Here is a 22,217-nt window from a genome sequence, read left to right as displayed (position 1 = left end):
CATTTCCTGTCGCGGGCGCTAGACACTTTGCAAAAAACACGTCAGATTTCAATGTAAAAATGTGATGTGTCTATGTTGCGTTTCCTGTTGCGAGCATTAGGCCTACCCACGCAAGTGAGGTACCATTTTTATCGGGAGACTTGGGGGAACACAGAATTGCAAAACAAGGGTTATTGCCCCTTGTCTTTCTCTACATTTTTTCCTTGCAAATGTAAGGCAGTGTGTAAAAAAGACATCTATTTGAGAAATGGCCTGTAATTCACATGCTAGTATGGGCACCCCGGAATGCAGAGATGTGCAAATAACCACTGCTTCTCAACACTTTATCTTATGCCCATTTTGGAAATACAAAGGTTTTCTTGATACCTATTTTTCACTCTTTATATTTCAGCAAATGAATTGCTGTATACCCGGTATAGAATGAAAACCCATTGCAAGGTGCACCTCATTTATTGGCTCTGGGCACCTAGGGATCTTGATGAACCTACAAGTCCTATATATCCTCGCAACCGGAAGAGTCCAGCACACGTAACGGTATATTGCTTTAAAAAATCTGACATTGCAGGAAAAAGTTACAGAGTAAAACGTGGAGAAAAATGGCTGTTTTTTTCAGCTCACTTTCAATATTTTATTATTTCAGCTGTTATTTTCTGTAGGAAAACCTTGTAGGATCTACACAAATGACCCCTTGCTGAATTCAGAATTTTATCTACTTTTCAGAAATGTTTAGCTTTCCGGGATCCAGCATTGGTTTCACACCCATTCATTTCACTAACTGGAAGGAGGCTGAAAGCACCAAAAATAGTCAAAATGGGGTATGTCCCAGTAAAATGCCAAAATTGTGTTGAAAAATGTGGTTTTCTGATTCAAGTCTGCCCGTTTCTGAAAGGTGGGAAGATGGTGATTTTAGCACCAGAAACCCTTTGTTGATGCCATTTTCAGGGAAAAAACCACAAGCCTTCTTCGGCAGCCCTTTTTTCCCATTTAGAAAAAATATATATATTTTCACTGTATTTCGGCTAATTTCTTGGTCTCCTCCAGGGGAAACCACAAACTCTGGGTACCATTAGAATCCCTAGGATGTTGGAAAAAAAGGACACAAATTTGGCGTGGATGGCTTATGTGGACAAAAAGTTATGAAGGCCTAAGCGCGAACTACCCCAAATAGCCAAAAAAGGGCTCAGCACTTGGGGGGGGGGAAGGCCCAGCAGCTAAGAGGTTAAAGCCTGATGTAGCTGGGCTATACCGACCATTAAAGTCCCTCTCCCTTGTTAAAGGCCATCGCATTCTGCTTAGGCTTTTATCAGTGGAGTGGGCCTTCAATGGCCAGCATAGACTGCTACAGCAGGCTATACAGCTATAGTAATGACGCTAGTCAAGTATATTGCACACCAGAAAATTTTCAACAATCATAAACGTTTGACAAATAAGGCATCCCGTCCTTTCTGTAGACGTACCAATAATTTATGTAGGAGTAATAGTAATAAAACTGTTGTCTAGGTTCTCATTATTCTAATGAGACTACTGGATTTGAGCGGCAGAATCACCTGCGGTGTGGGTGACTGAGTCTTAACCCACTACAGGTGACACCTGTCACCCCAATCTGGGCTTTGCTCCGGCTAACTAGCAATGCCTCATCTCTACCCGAGAGCAGGGATGTAGGAGGCTGGACTGGCTTGTGGTGAGTACCAAGGGGTACTTACACCTTGCACCAGGCCCAGTTATCCCTTATTAGTGTATAGGGTGTCTAGCAGCATAGGCTGATAGATAATGGTAGCTTAGCAGAGGAGCTTAGGCTGAACTAGGAGACGAGTGAAGCTCCTACAGTACCACTTAGTGTCATATGCACAATATCATAAGAAAACACAATACACAGTTATACTAAAAATAAAGGTACTTTATTTTTATGACAATATGCCAAAGTATCTTAGAGTGTACGCTCAGTGAGAGGATAGGAAATATATACAAGATATATGTACACAATACCAAAAATATGCAGTATAGTCTTAGAAAACAGTGCAAACAATGTATAGTTACAATAGGATGCAATGGGGACACATAGGGATAGGGGCAACACAAACCATATACCCCAAAAGTGGAATGCGAACCACGAATGGACCCCAAACCTATGTGACCTTGTAGAGGGTCGCTGGGACTATTAGAAAATAGTAAGGGTTAGAAAAATAGCCCACCACAAGACCCTGAAAAGTGAGTGCAAAGTGCACTAAAGTTCCCCAAAGGACATAGAAGTCGTGATAGGGGAATTCTGCAGGAAAGACACAAACCAGCAATGCAACAACGATGAATTTCCAGTTGAGGGTACCTGTGGAACAAGGGGACCAAGTCCAAAAGTCACAAGCAAGTCGGAGATGGGCAGATGCCCAGGAAATGCCAGCTGTGGGTGCAAAGAAGCTTCTACTGGACAGAAGAAGCTTAGGTTTCTGCAGGAACAACAAGGGCTAGAGACTTCCCCTTTGGAGGACGGATCCCTCACGCCATGGAGAGTCGTGCAGAAGTGTTTTCCCGCCGAAAGACTGCCAACAAGCCTTGCTAGCTGCAAATCATGCGGTAAGCGTTTTTGGATGCTGCTGTGGCCCAGGAGGGACCAGGATGTCGCAAGTTGCGTCAGGAGACAGAGGAGACGTCGAGCAAGACAATGAGCCCTCTCCGCAGCAGGTAGCACCCGGAGAAGTGCCAGAAACAGGCACTACAAGGATGCGTGAAACGGTGCTCACCCGAAGTCACACAAAGGAGTCCCATGTCGCCGGAGAACAACTTAGGAGGTCGTGCAATGCAGGTTAGAGTGCCGTGGACCCAGGCTGGACTGTGCACAAAGGATTTCCGCCGGAAGTGCACGGAGGCCGGAGTAGCTGCAAAAGTTGCGGTTCCCAGCAATGCAGTCTGGCGTGGGGAGGCAAGGACTTACCTCCACCAAACTTGGACTGAAGAGTCACTGGACTGTGGGAGTCACTTGGACAGAGTTGCTGGATTTAAGGGACCTCGCTCGTCGTGCTGAGAGGAGACCCAGGGGACAGGTGATGCAGTTCTTTGGTGCCTGCGGTTGCAGGGGGATGATTCCGTCGACCCACGGGAGATTTCTTCGGAGCTTCTAGTGCAGAGAGGAGGCAGACTACCCCCACAGCATGCACCACCAGGAAAACAGTCGAGAAGGCGGCAGGATCAGCGTTACAGAGTTGCAGTAGTCGTCTTTGCTACTATGTTGCAGTTTTGCAGGCTTCCAGCGCGGTCAGCAGTCGATTCCTTGGCAGAAGGTGAAGAGAGAGATGCAGAGGAACTTGGATGAGCTCTTGCATTCGTTATCTAAATTTTCCCCAGAGACAGAGACCCTAAATAGCCAGAAAAGAGGGTTTGGCTACCTAGGAGAGAGGATAGGCTAGCAACACCTGAAGGAGCCTATCAGAAGGAGTCTCTGACGTCACCTGGTGGCACTGGCCACTCAGAGCAGTCCAGTGTGCCAGCAGCACCTCTGTTTCCAAGATGGCAGAGGTCTGGAGCACACCGGAGGAGCTCTGGACACCTCCCAGGGGAGGTGCAGGTCAGGGGAGTGGTCACTCCCCTTTCCTTTGTCCAGTTTCGCGCCAGAGCAGGGCTAAGGGGTCCCTGAACCGGTGTAGACTGGCTTATGCAGAAATAGGCACCAAATGTGCCCATGAAAGCATTTCCAGAGGCTGGGGGAGGCTACTCCTCCCCTGCCTTCACACCATTTTCCAAAGGGAGAGGGTGTAACACCCTCTCTCAGAGGAAGTCCTTTGTTCTGCCATCCTGGGACAAGCCTGGCTTGACCCCAGGAGGGCAGAAACCTGTCTGAGGGGTTGGCAGCATCAGCAGCAGTGAAACCCCAGGAAAGGCAGTTTGGCAGTACCAGGGTCTGTGCTACAGGCCACTGGGATCATGGGATTGTGCCAACTATGCCAGGATGGCATAGAGGGGGCAATTCCATGATCATAGACATGTTACATGGCCATATTCGGAGTTACCATTGTGAAGCTACATATAGGTAGTGACCTATATGTAGTGCACGCGTGTAATGGTGTCCCCCCACTCACAAAGTCCGGGGAATTGGCCCTGAACAATGTGGGGGCACCTTGGCTAGTGCCAGGGTGCCCTCACACTAAGTAACTTTGCACCTAACCTTTACCAGGTTAAGGTTAGACATATAGGTGACTTATAAGTTACTTAAGTGCAGTGTAAAATGGCTGTGAAATAACGTGGACGTTATTTCACCCAGGCTGCAGTGGCAGGCCTGTGTAAGAATTGTCAGAGCTCCCTATGGGTGGCAAAAGAAATGCTGCAGCCCATAGGGATCTCCTGGAACCCCAATACCCTGGGTACCTCAGTACCATATACTAGGGAATTATAAGGGTGTTCCAGTAAGCCAATGTAAATTGGTAAAATCGGTCACTAGCCTGTTAGTGACAGTTTGAAAGAAATGAGAGAGCATAACCACTGAGGTTCTGATTAGCAGAGCCTCAGTGAGACAGTTAGTCACTACACAGGTAACACATTCAGGCACACTTATGAGCACTGGGGCCCTGGCTGGCAGGGTCCCAGTGACACATACAACTAAAACAACATATATACAGTGAAAAATGGTGGTAACATGCCAGGCAAGATGTTACTTTCCTACAAGGGATGATTGAGCAGCCAAGCGCATTACACAATTGATTCCTCAGGGAAATCGTCATTATTCTCACATATACAATGACAAACAGAGGCAGTATATGTTTCAATAAGGTTTTAATGAAGCAACTGCATCTTAGATAATAAAGCATGTACTACAATAACCAGGACGATAAAATATGGCAAGATTAAAATTGTGACAAGGAGAGTAAAGCATAGAAATAACGCTACCATATTGTCACTAGAGTCAATAGACTAATTCCAACCTAGGCTATGTTAGAGCATAGCGTGTTAAGCTCTAATTCTGCCCTTCAGGTTCCCCTGGAAAGACATCATCCCCCATACCTGAGCAAAGGCCTAAAGTCTGCATAAGCAGCTGTAGCAAAGGATTCAGCAATCATCATAGAGTCGTGGTCATCTGGCTGGAATCTCCTTCCAACATGTATGAGACAAAGGAGTGTTTTTATAAGCAAACAGCTGATGTTCTGAGAAAATGTTCCTACATAAAGATGTGTCTATTTCTATGAATGCCAGAGACAAAGCGTTACCATGTTTTTACCGGCAACCTATCTTACTGCAGCCTTGAGAGAATCACAGAGTGAACAAGAATGTCTTGTTTAAGAACGAGGTGCTAGCCTAGCAAAGAACAGCTAGATAGAGAGAAATAAAACAAGACCGCAAAAGTGGCTATTGTTAAAATAATAAACAAAGCAGAATAAAATATAACTAGGTGCACAGCGGCGGGCCTAGTATGCTAGAATAATGTGCATGGAGCTAAAGCTAAAATGGCTAAACAACAAAATGACTCATCTAACAATTTACATCAAAGACAAAATATTGATACGTCTGCTGGGATTAGTGTAATCAGGTCTTGCGTGTATCATGGTGCAGAGCACTTGACCTACATGGAGAAACAGCTTACCTCTATTTCAATGGATTAAATTCTAATACTTCTGGGAAATTATTGTTGTTGTATTAGTTGTTGATCCTTTGAGAGTCTATCTTTGAAGCCAAGATTCCTAATGACATCTGAAGAAGAAATGTAGCTATGCAGGAGTGAGCGTTGTGCAGGATGAAGATATAATGCATGAGGAGACACTACCGTTGCTTTGTTATCGGAGTTATAAATTGTTCTTTGCTGTATAATGACCTACACAAATATTCTATTATTTTAAGAACTGAGTGGGGTGAAATCAATTTCTTACTGTCAATACATTTACTGTTCTAATTTAATTGACGGCTAAGCTTAACATGCCGGGTGTAGCAATCATTTTGCCAAACCCTCGCCCACATTTTGGCAACTTATTCAAGCAAATAAGCAAACTCAATATTGTGGTAGTAAATTTAATTCATTATTTATATATTTATGATGTCACTGAAGAACCACTGCAAGTTCATCCAAATAGGCAAAAACGCAGGCTGAATGAAAAAAAGGGGTCAAAAGGAACAGGATGTGGGTCTTAATAGGAGGAGGGAAAAGGGAGAACATAAACAGATCTCTTCAAAGAACTAAGAGTGGTGTTCAATTGTCCAGCAACAATAACATTTACTGAAAAGTAGGGTGTTCTGAAGTTTCTTGAAGTGCTTGACGTCTGATGAGCGTCTTCTGTCTAAATGAAAGGAATTAACACCCGTGACCTCTTTTAACAGTGCCAAGATTATCAGAAGTAACAAAATTATCAGACAAAAAACAAATTAGCTCCACTTTATAGCAGCGTTTCTTACTACTGTTTTTCTGAAATCCTAACACAACATACACACAAACACACTTTGACAGAGTTTTCTATTAGTTTTGTATTGTATTATGTATCTCCTTTTCCATGTGATAGTATTGCATTGTATTATGTATCCCCTTTTCCGTCTCCATTCGTTTTGTTTTGGGTGGTGTACTGTTGTGAGACTTTGTGCGCTAGGATCTTTGAGGTTCAAAGCAGACTCAAAGAGGAATTGAATAACTGTTGGGAGATGTTAAAGTATTGTTATTAACGGTTTTGATGTGATCCGAGCACAGTGTGTGACTGCATGCTGAGAAATAAAAGAGTTTGTTACAGATCTCCAGGTATGGCATGGTCCTCTACATGCTCCCGGGCTGAAGAGGACATTACAACTGGTGATGAAGGTGGGATACATGCCCAGAAGAACAGTGACTGCTCTGACTGAGAGTTTGTAATGACATAGCACACTGTTTGCATGTGCCACTTGCGCCCAAATCAATACAAAGCAATTCAAAGTTGCTGTGTGTGGAGTCGATGCCCCACTCCAGCCTACATACGACCCTCAAAGAAGTGGAAGACCCTAAGGAGGAGAGTATTTAAGAAGCTCAGCAGAATCCATTAGTAAGGCTTAAAGAAGAAATACTGTGGTGCACCATAACACAGAGCATCATTGATTCAGCACAAAATGCTAAAGGCAGTGACCACCAGGTACGATGCACAAAGCTAAACACAACAATGATTAAGTGCGAGAAAAAAAATCGTTGCTCACCATCAAGAAAATGATGATCTATGACCTCTGATCAGGCATGCTGACCCAAGCTTGAGCACACGGCCAGTGCTTGCAGAAGTTACAGTCTAGGTGAACAGCGGCAGTCATCTGAACAGCATATGCTCTGAACAGTGGTAGAAAGGAGATCAAAGTATGCCACAGCTGTGTTTCTGAAACCACCACCGCCATTTGACACAGCCAACAAGCAAAATATTGGCGCCAGATGGACCGCATGGTTTGAGGCGTTTGATGACTTCATAGAAGTACATGACAAGAAAATCATTAAGTAGTTAAAGAACCTTGCCAGTGATGGAGTAAAAGAAGTGCTGAAGAAAATCTCACAGACTGATGCAATATCGTACCATCAGATCAAAGAGGCATTGGGTTCCAAGTTCAATCTAATGCCGAACGTTGGCTATGAAAGGTATGTTTTCAACTAAGCCAGACAGCAAGCTGGTGAAACAATGGATGGGTTTGTTTAAAGACTTAGGCCCATATTTATAATTTTTTAGTGCCACATTTGCAACGCTTTTGACGAAAAAGCGGCGCAAACTTACAAAATACAATTGTATTTTGCAAGTTTGCGCCACTTTTGTTTAAAAACATGACACAACTGCAGCGCTAAAAAAGTATACATAGGGGCATTAATGTGCTTATGAAATACTGTACGTTTAGTGAATTCAATGATGAAGAATCAATATGCCTCAGAGTCCACAATGATCGTTTTTCAGACTCTTTCAGAAGACGCATTTTGAGAGAGATGCTCAGTCCAGAGAAAATAAGAATCGCTGCAAGAGCAAATGAAAGAGCAGATCGACAAGCTGTTGATATGAAAGCGAAAAATGAATCAACGTTGGTCATGACAACCCTGCACAATGACACGATAGATGCACGCCAGTAGACATCTTCAACGGAAAAAAGAAGTTGTGTTTCCGATGTGGGATTTCATCTTCCCATGAAGGTAGATGTCCAGCCATAGGACAGATGTGTAGAGGTTGCAGGAAAGCAAACCACTTCACAATAGTTTGCAAAGGAAAAGAGAAACCAAATATGTCACAGTGAGCAGTGGATGCCAGAAGGCTCCAGAAGCATTCTAGCCACAACCACAAGACCAAAAACCAGCACCAGTTACGACAAGTAGAAACCTGACAAAGTTGATCATCGTAAAGCTCATCCTACACAGGTTCTTCAACTTCATTACCAAGCGAAAGTGAAGAAGATAGATGTGCCATGATGATGTCAACCTAGGAACGACAGGCATATGTTGATTGGCCGATTACAAGGAAAACAAAAGACAAAGGCAAACAATCAAACAAAACAACTGAATTCATTTGGACATTGCCCCAAGATTACAATAAATGTCAACAATTGCCCCATAATCTTTATCAGACAGTGGTACATCGACCAACATCATGCCAGTCAAGAAGCTTAATACCCTGCCTCCTGTGCCACATCTTAACTCGTAAAACATAAAAGTATACATGTGGGCTACCTCCTAACCGTTGCAGAGTCAAGGGTCATTAATAGCGACAGTGTGACATAAGCACTATCAGTGCAAGCGACAATTCACATTTTTCAAGGAACTACGTCTAATACATCCCTACTCAGTTTTGGCACTGCTGCTGATATGGGACTGATATCTCTCAAATATAACCGTCACACCCAATCTGAAATTGTAAGTCAGTTCCTGTAGTTGTGTCATGGCCTAGGAAGGCTTAAGACAATGAAAGTGTAAATTCACATTAATGAGGACATTTGCCCAGTTGAGTCGCTTTTCACTTGCAAGAAGCTGTTGAGAAAGAACTAGAAACGCTGTTGATGCATGACATCATAGAGCGGTCCACCAGTGCTACACCATGGGTTTTGCCCATAGTGGTGGTGCCAAGAAAGGACAGTGGAGGTGTGGTGCACATATGTGTTGACATGCCCCAAGCCAACAAAGCAATCAAGAAAGAACGACATCCTGGTCCACACATAGTGGAGATGATCATGCAACTGAACTGTGCTAAGGTCTTCTCCCGTCTCGACCTGAACAAGGGATACCATCAACTCAAGTTGGAAGAAAACTGCAGGTACATAACTACTTTTTCGACTCATGTTGGTTTGTTCAGAAACAAAAGGGTGAGTTTTGGAGTGCCATCAGCTGCTGATATATTTCAGGATGTTATAGGTTGAATAGTTCAACCTGTCACACATGCTTTTAATTACAGTAATGACATACATGTATTTGGAGCAACACAAGATGAGCATAACAAGGCTCTTACACAAGTGTGCCAGTTAATTGATGATACAGGTCTCACTCTGAATGTGGCAAAGTGTAAGTTTCCAAAACCAGACTTACGTTCTTTGGTCACATATTCTCTGACAGGGGAATGACTCCTGACCCAGATAAAGTGCAAGCACTGTCAGCTACCTGCCCCTACACAAGATGTCACCATGCTGCAGTCTTTCTTGGCCATGATCAGTTATTGCCCAAGGTACATTTATGAGTTTGCTACAGTGAGTGCCCCATTAAAAGACATGACAAAACAAAACATCTCTTTCCAGTGGTCTCCTGAATGTGATCAAAGCTTCAAAAGAATAAAACATGTGATTGAGAATGCCCCTGAGAAGGCCTATTTTGACCCCAAATTACATACTCAGATCACAGAAGATGCGAGCCCACCAGGGCTGGGGACAATCCTTGCTCAAAATGATGGTCAGCTAACATTGTTACATCATAGCCACCAAAAGAGCTCTAAGAGATATTGTGGTTCTGTTGCTTAGACGAGCGAGTTGAGAAGAAACTTAAGGAACCCATCTTTGCAACTGCCTTTCCCACAAAGTGACACAGCATCCTTTGACAATGTTTGACCTTCCTGCACAGGTCTAGGATAGAGTTGCGGTTAATTTCTTTGGGCCCATAGGAAATGGTCATCATCTCATGGTAGTGAGTATTCACACTTTCCTTTAGTAGAGGAGCTATTATCAACAACCCACTACAAGGTCATTGAGCTGCTGGATGGCATCTTTGCAGCATGGGGTATCCCCCCCATTCTCAAATCTGACAATATTCCACTGTTCAATAGCAAAGAATTCAAGGAGTTTCTCATCAGACTAAATGTCAAGCATCAAAAGAGTACACCTCTGTGGCCACGAGCCAATGGTGTGTTGTCGAACGATTCAAGGGTGCCCTGAATCACTGGATGATTCAACAAGCATCGATGGAGGGAATCCAGTTAAACCAGGCCCTGTGTCAAGCCCTCCGTGCTTATCGTTCAACTCCTCTCTCCACAACTGGTGAGAGTCCTGCCACCTTGATATTTGGGAGAGCCAGTGGAACCAAACTGCGACAGTGGACAGTGGACAGTGGACCGACCTTTGAATGCTGATAAGGTTCATGTCACAGAATCGTTTGGAAAGTGCAAAATGAAAACATATGCTGCCCAGGTTCAACGAGCTCAGAAAACAGTCTTCCATGAAGGTGAATGGGTCCTTGTCAAATAGAAGTGAAAGCGGAACACAGACACACCATTTGCTGTTGATTCTCTGAGGGCGGTGACATGCAAAGGACACTTGAAGATGGTGCATTGATCCAGACAGACCTCCACATGGGGCTCCTCACATTTTAAGCACCTAGCTCTGCGGTCATCAGATCCTAAGAGGTGATCCTGCCTGACAGTCCAGATCAAGCATCAGAACCAGTGCCATCGGTGTCCAGTCAGAGTGCATCTCAACTACCTCATACCACCAAATATAATGTAACTGTTGTTTATACTTTTTATTTAACAAGGGGGAGATGTAGTGTTATGAGACTTTGTGCGCTAGAAACTTTGCAGCTTTCAGCAGGCTTAAAGAGGAATTTCATAGCCTGTTCAGAAGAGTTACAGGGTGCTTGTTAATGGTTATGATGTGATCAAAGTGTAGGTTGAGATTGTATGTTGAGGAATAAAGACATCTGTTACAGTGCTCCATGTGTAGCATGGTCCTTTACATGCTCCCGCCTGGGGAGGATGCTACAGGTTTTAGGAATAAGCGACTCCTTTTCAGGTCAAATACCATGCAATAAGTATATTGCACTACATTTTTTCAGCAGGTTTTTTAAAACAATTGTAAAAGCTCAATGGCATGTGAATGAATTGTTTTTTCAGATTATACTCTCTTTCAGTTATACTCTTTGAGTGCAAAATAAGTGTCTTTTTTTTTTTTACAAAAAAGCAAATAAATAAAATCAACCAAGATGTTCTCTCGCATTTCCATGTTACTTGTCTGGCAGCAATAAGTATACAAAACAGTGATGGATGGAATGCTTGAAATATTCTTAGCCACTGGTAATCACTCAGGCCACACCCCAATCCATCCTTATTTGCATACTATACCACCTCAGTTTGGACCCAACTATATGCAAATCAGTCTTGACCCTGTTCCAATTGGAACAGTCTAGCCCGAACTGTGCTGCCAGGTCCTCCCCGATCCGGAACACAAGCAACCAGGACTGGATTGACTCTAGTTATGGGTTCATCAGCTGGGTTCAGCTTGGTCCAGAGCAATTGCCAGTGGCTGAGATTGATTCAAGCATTCCATCCATTACCTCGATGTTTTTGTAGTTCATTCCCTCAGTGCACCGGGTACGCCCAGACGTGGGTCCCTGGCTCACTGTGCCGCTGGAACCAAGGTATACCTGGCTGAAGAGCCCTAACTAGGTTGAAACCGATTCTAGGTTGCTTGTGTTTTGGTTCAAAAGGCATCTGGTCTAGCAGCTTGGGCTGGACTGTTTCCGTGAGGAGCATGGTCAAGACTGATTAGCATATGGCTTGGTCCACAATGAGATGTCATGGTGGGTGAAAAACGATTGACTGGAATGCTGCCCTGCGTGATTGCCATTGGCTGAGATTGATTCAAGCATTTCATCCATCACCTTGTTGTTTTTATATTTGATGTTCTAAGTGTGCTGGATATGCCCATATGTGGGTCCCGGGGTCACTGTGCCACTGGAGCCAAGCTATACCTGTCTGAAGAGCCCTAACTAGGACAAAACCGGTCCAAGGTTGCTTGTGTTCTGGTTTAGGGAGGACCTGGCCTGTCAGTTCCGGATGGACTGTTCCCTTAAGGAGCAGGGCCAAGACTAATTTGCATATGACTGGGTCCGAACTGAGGTGGCATAATGTGCGTAAAACGATGCTGCCTCTGGTGATTGCCAGTGGCTGAGATTAATTCAAGCATTCCATCCATCACCTTGTTGTTTTTGTACTTGTCTGACTACAATAAATAGAGAGTGCATCTTTTATATATATTATCAGTTTACCTATGTGAAATTTCTGGATTATAGGATTTCAGAACATAAAACAGCAAATACAGACAGCGGATGAGAAAATATACACAGCGGATGCACAACCTTATTAGCGCACATATGAAATTCTTAGGACCATATGTATGAACACATTTTCCCATAGACACAAAATGGGTAAAACCCTTTGATACATCTGGCCCTTAGTTTTTCAATTGTACATCTTCAGCTTGAACCTCCAGTTTATAATAAATTAATGGATGCTTCATATACCACTTATACAGACTCATTTCACTGTGTCGCCAGATGATGGGTACTGCTGCACTCCTTTGACAGATATTGACGTTAGCTTTGGTGTGTGTGTTTGTATCATGTGCAATGTGTAATGTCTACGCTAGCTATTATGCTACAAAATAAAAACACTACATTTAGATTTAGAAACTTGTGTGGGCGAGATATAGTATGATTGCAACAACCTAAAATACATGACACATTTCCAGTGCCCGTGTATTGGAAAATAAAGTCAGAAGTGAAGAATGACAAAGGTCTCAAATCCAGGGCTGTAAATGCCGTTGGAATCAAACTCAGATATTTAAAATAGTTCCTGTAGTCAACTTGCATTATTTCCATTCTGTTCCTTTCACGTACAATAATTACATACATAGCAGTTCTTCTACATCTTATGGTAACAGCTTTATGTTTTTTTTTCTCATATAGGGAAGCAATAAGTCGTTTGTGTGAAGTAGTCCCAGATGAAAAAGGAACGTTGAAAAAGAGGAGGGTAAATATTGTTGTGGTTCTGATTTCTCTAGGTAACAGCAATTGGCAAAGCCAATAGGTCTGGCATTCTTATGCTAACTCACGCAAACAGAAGCATGTGCAAATATGCACAAACTGTTTGTTCTATGTTTTTTTCTGTACCTTCTATGTCTGTGCCATGATTCTTTTTACCGCTCAAGCTTGCAGTGCTTCTACACTCGATTCCCTAAGCTTGTGGTGCTGGTGCAATGCAGCACCAAAAGGTTGAGGCAGACTTTATATTACTTCTTACAGATGATCCAGTTTCAGTTGGATGTTAAGCAGCTCCTTTTGGTGAGTTCATAAGAGATTTGTGTCTTGGTCAGCAGTAAGAAACTGCAAAGAAGTATTAAGCAAATAATAAGACTTCTCATGGGAATCATGCATCTGAGTGGTCAATTCATTCTGAGGACAGTCAGTTCATGTGTAGCTTTTGCTGTAGCTGGCTTGAACTAGGAAGTTGATTGACAGTCTCAGGAATTATCAAGGGGCAGTGGTGGCTACAAAGATGGCTGTGAGTTTGGCCCTTGAAAGTAGTTTGTTTTTTTGTCATTTAGGAATAGTGATCCAGATTAACTTGATTTATGTTGGCCTTGCACTGTCTGATTTAATTTCCGGAAGAGTGTGTGGGAAATAATAAGTAGATTTGAGAAGAGGAGGAGGATGATCTAGTGGTGTCATAGTCAATGGAGGTGGTAGACATGGTGTTAGTTTAACATATCTAGCCCTAGTAGAAGCTTTAGGCATCTATTGGGTAACACACAATGCAGTGAAGGTATGGAGGTTGATAATGAAAGATTGGATCACAACTTTCCCAGTTTAATAAAAGCCCATCTGTAGCTTCTGGTAATGGTAATGCCAACTTTGCACTAACCTGGCAATCCAGAACCAACAGGAGCAATGCTATTCTCCGACCTCCCTGAACCCACTGACAACCATGCAAAGGAGGATATGCTGAACAGCAGTAGACCTGGACAAAAGGAAGAGGATAAGAGAGAGAACTAGCCACTGTATTTCTTTACTCTGCCTTTTCTTCCTGCTTGACTCAGATTATACTGCTGAAGGGTTGATATATAAAATAAGGAATAGCTCTTTTAGTACCATTTCAATTCCAATTTACTGTTCCTAATATACCTTTTGACAGTCACGCTCAGTGTATATCTGACTTCTACAGGTGTTTTTGTATTCCTAGAGCTGAAATGTAAATGAAACCTCTATATTAGATACCATTATATATGAGTCACAAGGAAAATTACAACAACGTCTGCACAAATTGAGGATTTCGGTCATAGAATAGGAAGTGCAATTGGTGCTCATAATCCTTGGAAAGTAAATAATGTACAATACCAAATGTCTAAGTCATTGATATCAAATACTATCTAGAATGCTTCTCCACATCTAGCAAGTATTTAGTAATTCCAGATGTAGCACTTAGGGTTACAAACTGTGATAACAAACAGCTGGTTGCAGCAACTAAGTATCTTGATTGACTAGAAACAAACTCTCTGAAACATGAGAATCATATACTCGTGAATTTGAAATAGTTACCGCCATTGAACACCTTATGAGAGTTTCGTGGTGCCCCGGGACTTGTAGTTTATCTTGACTCCACTTGTGTGCTTTGTGTAGTACTTGTCTCACAGACACAAAACAACACATCAGCTGTCACCCACACTGTAGCCATACTTTGGATTTCTTCTGCTATCAAGGACCCACACACTCAACTGTTTAGCATATACAAGTGAGCTCAGTCTACGTATCATGACAGGTAACCTAAGATAGTGAGCTTTTGACATAAGCCATTTTTGTATTGTTTCGGAAAATGTTAGTGTATCTTTCTAGGAGAGTATGTTCGTAGTAAAAAATTAAAATGGGTCTTTTTTAATGGTGCCAAGTCTCAGACTATTGCATTTGTCATTGAATAAGGTTTCTGGGTTGGCCTTGAGGTGTTGTATTTTGCGGCATTTTAGTGTAGTTTTGTATAAGTCAGGGGGAATAGGGTCTATGAGGCACTGTTTTATACATTCTGCAGTTTGATCTTATATGAAGCTCTGTTTGTTTTAGGTTTGATGACCATAATAAGAACACATAAAATATGTCATGGGCTACTGATCTTGAGAAGAAGATTAAACATATGACTGCCACAATATGCAGCCATGGGGCACCACTCAGTACAGATAGAAAATGTGGTAGTAAAATGTCACATTAGGTTTAAAAGATGTGCATTGGTGCACCCCTATATTTGGTTGGAAGCACATTGAATTGCAACATCAGTAGGACTGTAGAAAATGTTTAGGAGTACAACCACCATTGTTGGAAGGGTTGAGACAAAAAGACCTTCTGGCCTGATTACAATATGAATAACACTTTTCGAACAGTGACTGAAAGAGCTGACCCAGCTGATCTAAAATCCTTCTCAATTTATGTTTTTTGTGTTGATGACGTGTGCTGGCAGATTGAGATGCTGTGTCTATTCAGACCTCAAAAACAATGATCAAGAACACATTCTGTTATATGTCGACCAAAGTACATGATTATTCTACTTAGAAAACATACCACCATCTGTTTTCACAGCCTCCTGTCAGGTGCCTAAGTTCTGTGCTTGGCAAGAGTAATCTACAGTTTTCGGGTGTGGACATAAAACTGACTGTCTCAACAAGTTGCTTGACTCTAATGAAGCTTGAAACCCACCAGGTACTCATTCTCATTACCTAAAACAACAAATAATAAATATCAATTATCATGTCAATGTTTCACATTCTATGGTTTCTAGATAAATGTGGCTGGACACAAGTGCACCCACACGGATCATGGCATGGTGAACAATGCCAACAATGTTTATATAACAATGTACCTGAGAAAACGTGCTAATACTAACAATAAATGTGATAATTACAATTAAAATGTTTGTTGTAATAGTAATTAAGAAAATTGAGCACACATTACATTCTACAGATGTTGACATATGAAACTGAACAGTCGGCAAAAAACTGTATTGTAAAGTCAGTGGCGTGTTTTCATTTTACAATATATATAATTGTCTGGATTTTTGAGTTCTATGTTGTTCCTAGCCCTTAACTTCCGCACTGCTTTAGTTTTTTACATATATGTCACTGCTTTTTGGATGAAAAAGGAATACGGTACTGTAAATGCTCCCAGGCATTCATAAGAATCAATGTAAGGAAAAAGCTTTAATGTTCTAATGCATCCTTGAGCCCCAGGTCATAATGCACATTAATGGCCCCTGACTGTAAGTCAAGAATCTCAGCTAACGCATCAAATTATACTGTTTAAATGTTCTGAAGCAGTAAACGTTTATACGCCTCCCCCACACTTTGCACATGGACACAGATTCTTTGGTGTCCCCCACCTAACTGTAGTGTTTCAAGTGTTTTCCGTTGTCCACCCCAACATAGCCAAGGGTGGTGAGTTAGTGCAAGCCCCATCTACCTTGCCAAAGGGTGGCGGTGTTATTTTATGGGCCCTTCCTTTGCCACGGACCTGTTGATATTGTTGTCCCACCCCAAAGCTGTGCCAACAAAATGCCCTGATGGTCAAAAGCCATGGGTGGTCATTGTTAGACCCCCTGACTTGCTAAGGACAGGGAAGAGTGTTTCTGTTTTCTTCCTTTTCCAGTGGTGGGGGAAGCGTTCTCCCTATGTCAAAAAATAACTTCTGGCACCCAGAGCAGCTAATTGCTCCCTAGTGTCTTGTTTGCACTGATATGACACCTCATTCACCTTGGCATAGCATGAGAGTGACGGAGAGCTGGGAAAGCTGCACTGCTGCTCTCTTCACAGATGTGAACAGAGCAGTGGGGCAGCTGTCAGCTCCCCAACGCTCCCTTTACCCTCAGTTTCGGGGTGCATGAACCTGGTGATAGCTGACAGTCGTCCGGGTCAATACATTATCAGTGCCTAGAAAAAGTCAGCTAGCAGTGTGTGCTATACATTTTTGAAGAAGTATTAAGTAGGCCCCTAATTGGCTCTTTGAAATTCATGTGGTTTGCCAAGTGAACTCCTGTTCTTCAGGAAAGAGATGGAAACTTGATGTGACTGAGCATCAGTTAACGATTCTGGGACCAGTAAAGGGCCATCAACTTAAATGACTATGGCCATGATGGATTCCGGACATGACAATACCTACAAATAAAGCCTAACGGGGGAGGGGCTCACATGCAATCATTCAATCCTCCCTCTTCTGCTTGTGATTATGTAAACAACTTTCATCACTTACTCTGCCTGGAGGGGCGGCAATGGGGCATTCCCCTTGACAGGACCACACATGTCGTATCACGCTATGCAACAATGGTCTTTCATATATATGTGACACATCAATGGAGTTAACCTTCACATCTGAGACCTTTCGTGACTTCGAAATGGTAACTGGCCCCATGTGAACTGGGTGAAATCCTGTGTCATCCCTCTTTGCTGGGACACCCCATTGACACATCCAGCTTGGCGATTCACTGATTGCATGGAAGGAGCCCAGGGTCTGCTGCCTGGGAATCAGGCTCTACCTCACAACAAGACCTGTTCCACTATACTTTACAGCGAACATTTACAACCCTTAAAGCCCAATTGGGGTTCTGGCAGCAACTACCACTCACCCTAATGGGCTGAGCGGCCCTTTCCAAAATGATAGTCCTTCTAAGGCTACTATACTATTTTGCCAATGTCCCAGCCTCTCCCAGTTCCAGGATTTAGACCAAATGTTATGGGACCTGTTATGGGACAGACGGAGGAGACGACTTGCCCTTAGTAAGCTCCAGTTGCTGGTGGGCCCGAAGCGCCTTTTTATGAGGCCTACTACCTGGCACTGCAAATACATGGGGTCTCCTGCTGGCTGGCGGGTAAGAATCTTTATGAGACAAGCACAGGGGATGGTCTTCTTCCCCACCACATACTACACCAACAACTCCACCTAAAAATTAAACAACACGGATCTTTGTTCCTCCAAGTATGGCTTGCTAGGAAATGCTTGGCCCAAATCGCTCAGCTGATGAAACACATCCCCTCTAAGTCTTCCATGATTACCCTTCATGGCCTACCTGTACCCTTAGGACCTTTCACGGCTGATCAACTGTCGGTCTGGCACAGACACTTCCTATACACAGTGGGTGTATAGATGCCCACCTCCTCACATTTGACCAATTGCCACAAGACTACGGTGTTTCCTCAGGACAATTCCTACTGTATGGACAACAACTGGCAACATTAGTTCAAGTTTATTGACAGTTCAAAAAATATCATTTTCATCATCATACAGATTTAAAAGGAATAAAAACACAATAAAAAAAACAATAAAAACAATCCTATCATTTCATATAAAATCATCCAAATTGAAGTGCAGTGAGAGCCAGGACAGCAGTTACAACTAATTAAAAATTAGGTTACTCGTAGAAAAATTGTGCAAACTGGAAATGAGATAAAACAGTATGGAACAGTGCACTATGGAAACAACCTCTGAGTCTCCATTCACTACTGTTGTGTGGTCAATTTGTGTCTAATTCTTCATGCTGAAAATAAAAGTTGGAGACTGCCACAGAGGAGAGATCGCACTTACAGATCCTCAGAGTGCTCAACCTTTCCGTAATTGATAAGATTCTGCCAACATTATGTTCACTATGGGGCCAGATAGAAGACAAACCACCTACCAATGCGCCAATACACGCACAATTTACATTATGAAGAGGGACGTCACTAAATAACATGGCTCTGCAGAACCATAAGGGAGCATACGGAGCCCACACTGACACGACTTCGACAGACCTGGGAGGAAGACTTAGATAGGCCACTACATGATACGCAATGGTTCAAAGCCTTTGAATCGCTCCAATCTGTTTCCAGAAACACTTGTTTCGAAAATATTCAATATATGGTACTTCACAGTGTGTATCTTACGCCAAACACAGACAACTAACCTTAAACATACGCTTTGGACCTGTCCACCATAGCTAATTACTGGCAAGCTGTACACAACACACTAGCAACAATCGCTGATGTAACTACATTAAACACCTGGAAGGTGACAGCTCTATGTCTCTTTCCTGGGGAAACCATAAGGTTTGAGCGTGTTTCGCTAATCTTGGTCCCCTACTGGCAAAACGCCTGTTAACCCTACACTGGAGAGCTCAACGTTCCCCAACCCTGCCCCAGCAGCAAAGGACAATGCTGCACTGGGGCTAGGTGGAAAGTGTCACATTGCATTGGGAAGAGGCCCGAGGACTTCGTAAACACCCAAGCTGCCTCTCAATTCCTCCTCTCCCGGAGAATCCAGAGGTACTAGTGGCTTACTGAGATACACCCAAAGATCCCGTTTACTAATGCACATACAAGTTGCCCCATCATCATTAACTTACCTCTTTCCCACCCCCAAGAGGCTATTCGGAGGACAAAACACCCCGGCAACTACCACCCTCCTACCTCACCTTCGCCCTACCCATATATATTTGCCCATGCCTTAGTGCCACTACCTAGTCACACACATTGCTATTGCCTAAGCTACTTGCCTAAGCTATTGCCCCCCCAGTTATTTCTCCCTGCACCGAACCTCTCCCCAGTTACATGTTTTCTCCCATACTCCACAAGTGGTTTCTCTAATCCCCTTTTAAATTGATTTATTCTGCTTTAACAGGATCCTCGAGCTACACATAACCCATTGGGACATTGGTTCACCACGCATGCTGCTACGATTACCCACATTCAGCTCAAACCGAGTTAAACATATTGTCAACTGTGCACAAATATTGAACTTTCTTTTCTTGCAGTCTGCTTTCCTTTTTTTTATTCACATGAACCATAGAATTGTATAAAGACTGTAGATCAACGTTCACTTCTTTCTTGCCAGTCCTTGTACCTGCAAGGGATCTAAAACGAATAACCTCAATATTAACTATTGGAAAAATGTAAACAACTTATATTCTTACAAAAATTGTGCAGCTCTCATTTCCCCTGTTTATGAATTGACCAAATGATGTATTATATTACAGATCATTGCGAACCATCACATGCAGTCGATTTCCTTCGCGTCTGGAGGAGATCCGGTAAGAACCTTGTCCACAAGTTTACTCTAGACCAGATATTATTTTATATATGTAGAAGAAATTATAACGCCTCGTGCTCCAGCCTTCTTTTATCTGTTTCACTTGCACCTGCTAGGCACTTAGCATTTCCAACCCCTTGCAAAGCGTTGTCAGTCATTTTATTGCAGTGTAAATTAGAACAATAATACTATTGTATGTGCAATGAAAGAGAGCTGAGTTTAGGGCTGGCGAGCAGGTCCAAGGGTCGTGGTCGTCGAGAAGGACAATGCTGTCCTTTCTGCTTTGTGAACAAAATGTTTTCACCCTTCATATTTGCAGTCCACTTTAAGAGCTCGCAAGTGGTGACTTCTCCAAAAGATCCAAGCAGTAATATGCAGTGATATTATTACTAGCTGTTGAGTCTTCAATCCATGCTGTGTAATCCAGCATAGATCACTGAAGTACAGTGAAGATATTGTGGCGAGAACGGTCCATCGGCATCGTCCAGCCTTAGGTTTAAGGCCCACAACCCCTACAGAAACACAACTGTAACTCTACAGTGCATCGTCTTGTGCCAAAACCATAAAAAAACACACATACTGGATCTGCACAATCTTCTCCAGCACAGACACTGTAATTACCCACTGAGAGGGGTAAACTCAACTGACGTTGGCCACACTTATCTGTGATGCACCATAAATAAAACTAGTTGAACGAATTTCATTTTAGCCTCAGAAGAGTGATTTCATCTAGACAAAAAAGCACAGATATGCGCTTAGGAGGTGTTTGAACAATGGTTTACCGATGGGTTTGAGATCACATTGAACATGTGTAGAGGAGGGTTGCACGATTGCCTTGCCTTCATGGAAGCAAGGCTTGAGTCTTTCAAAGGTTCATCTAAATATATGGATAGTTCTGTATCTGTGGCGCTGAGAAAGGAAAAGAGAATACTGTATTTCCTTATGAAGCAAGAGGACTCATCATTCTGGTCATCATCGTCAGACTACCTAAAACCCGTCAGACTACCTAAACCCATACAAAAGGTCTTCATTGCAATTGTAAAGCTAATATCTATCCCAGAGTGCACATGGAGAATCTCTCAGAACGAAAACCAAATGTCTCAGGCATGATAACTTTCTTTCAAAATTCAGCATGACAAAAAGAATCGTTCTATATCCTGAACAAGTTTGGAAACTCCTCAATTATAATTACATCCCCAACCTGCCTAGCAACAATCTGTCGTCTTAATTTGCCTCAGAACAATCTCCACACCCACCAGAGGCACTAACCACTCTTCAAAGCACAGACCCAGTCACTCGTCCACTTCTTCAGTTTATCGTCAACATCTCAGTTCCACTGCGTAGCAGCTAAAGTTGATGTTGGACCTTGAGTCTAAATGGCATCAGGACCCAAAACTTTTACTCCATTCAGCTCCATCACATCGGAATTTGTATCTTCCCCTGGAGCTATAATGCATGTTTTATCTTTGCTAAAAGACAGAATGCAGGTCAATAACATAACCCACTCCCATTTTTGCAACAAATCAGTTGCCTCAGAGTGCTCCACACTATCATTCAATGCTATTCATCATGTACCTACTGACCGAATCTTTAGTTATCCACTCTGTAAATGCCTTCTATATTTATGGATGGGGAAACACTTTAACAGTGAACCATTACTCTTCTAAAGCTGCCTTCAGGCCTTTAGGAGATGACTGTGGTACACCTTTTTAACTCTCATTTCGTGCAAAACCTTTCCTGTTGTGTCACACTGCAGCACCTAGCTGTGAAGAGGTAAGACCTGTCCCCATCTCCCTTTGTTTGTAACTTACAACTGAGGCATCAATCAAAATCATAGAAACCTCATGAACTTTGTCCTCACCATATTCATCAGAATGAGAGTAGTCATAAAAGTCTGCTACTGCTGACAAGACTCTGAGCAGAATCGTCCCCTACCCTGCTTGTGACACAAAAATCATCACTTTTCCTAAGGCCTAGGTTGACT

The 22,217-nt window shown here is 42.8% G+C and overlaps 1 protein-coding gene across 1 annotated transcript in view; it reads left to right on the top strand.

Annotated features, from left to right (window-relative positions):
• SHC4 (SHC adaptor protein 4) overlaps positions 1-22,217 on the top strand; it is a 271,212-nt gene that overhangs the window by 83,974 nt on the left and 165,021 nt on the right. Inside the window, exons 3-5 of the mRNA XM_069222504.1 lie at positions 13,109-13,172; positions 15,764-15,883; positions 20,181-20,234. Coding sequence (XP_069078605.1) covers positions 13,109-13,172; positions 15,764-15,883; positions 20,181-20,234 — 238 coding nt within the window. The remainder of the gene's footprint in view (positions 1-13,108; positions 13,173-15,763; positions 15,884-20,180; positions 20,235-22,217) is intronic.

This window comes from Pleurodeles waltl, chromosome 3_1 (assembly GCF_031143425.1).
Source record: "Pleurodeles waltl isolate 20211129_DDA chromosome 3_1, aPleWal1.hap1.20221129, whole genome shotgun sequence".
NCBI classification, from domain to species: domain Eukaryota; kingdom Metazoa; phylum Chordata; class Amphibia; order Caudata; family Salamandridae; genus Pleurodeles; species Pleurodeles waltl.
Note: the sequence above shows the minus strand (reverse complement) of the source record. Positions and strands in the feature narration are given on the sequence as shown.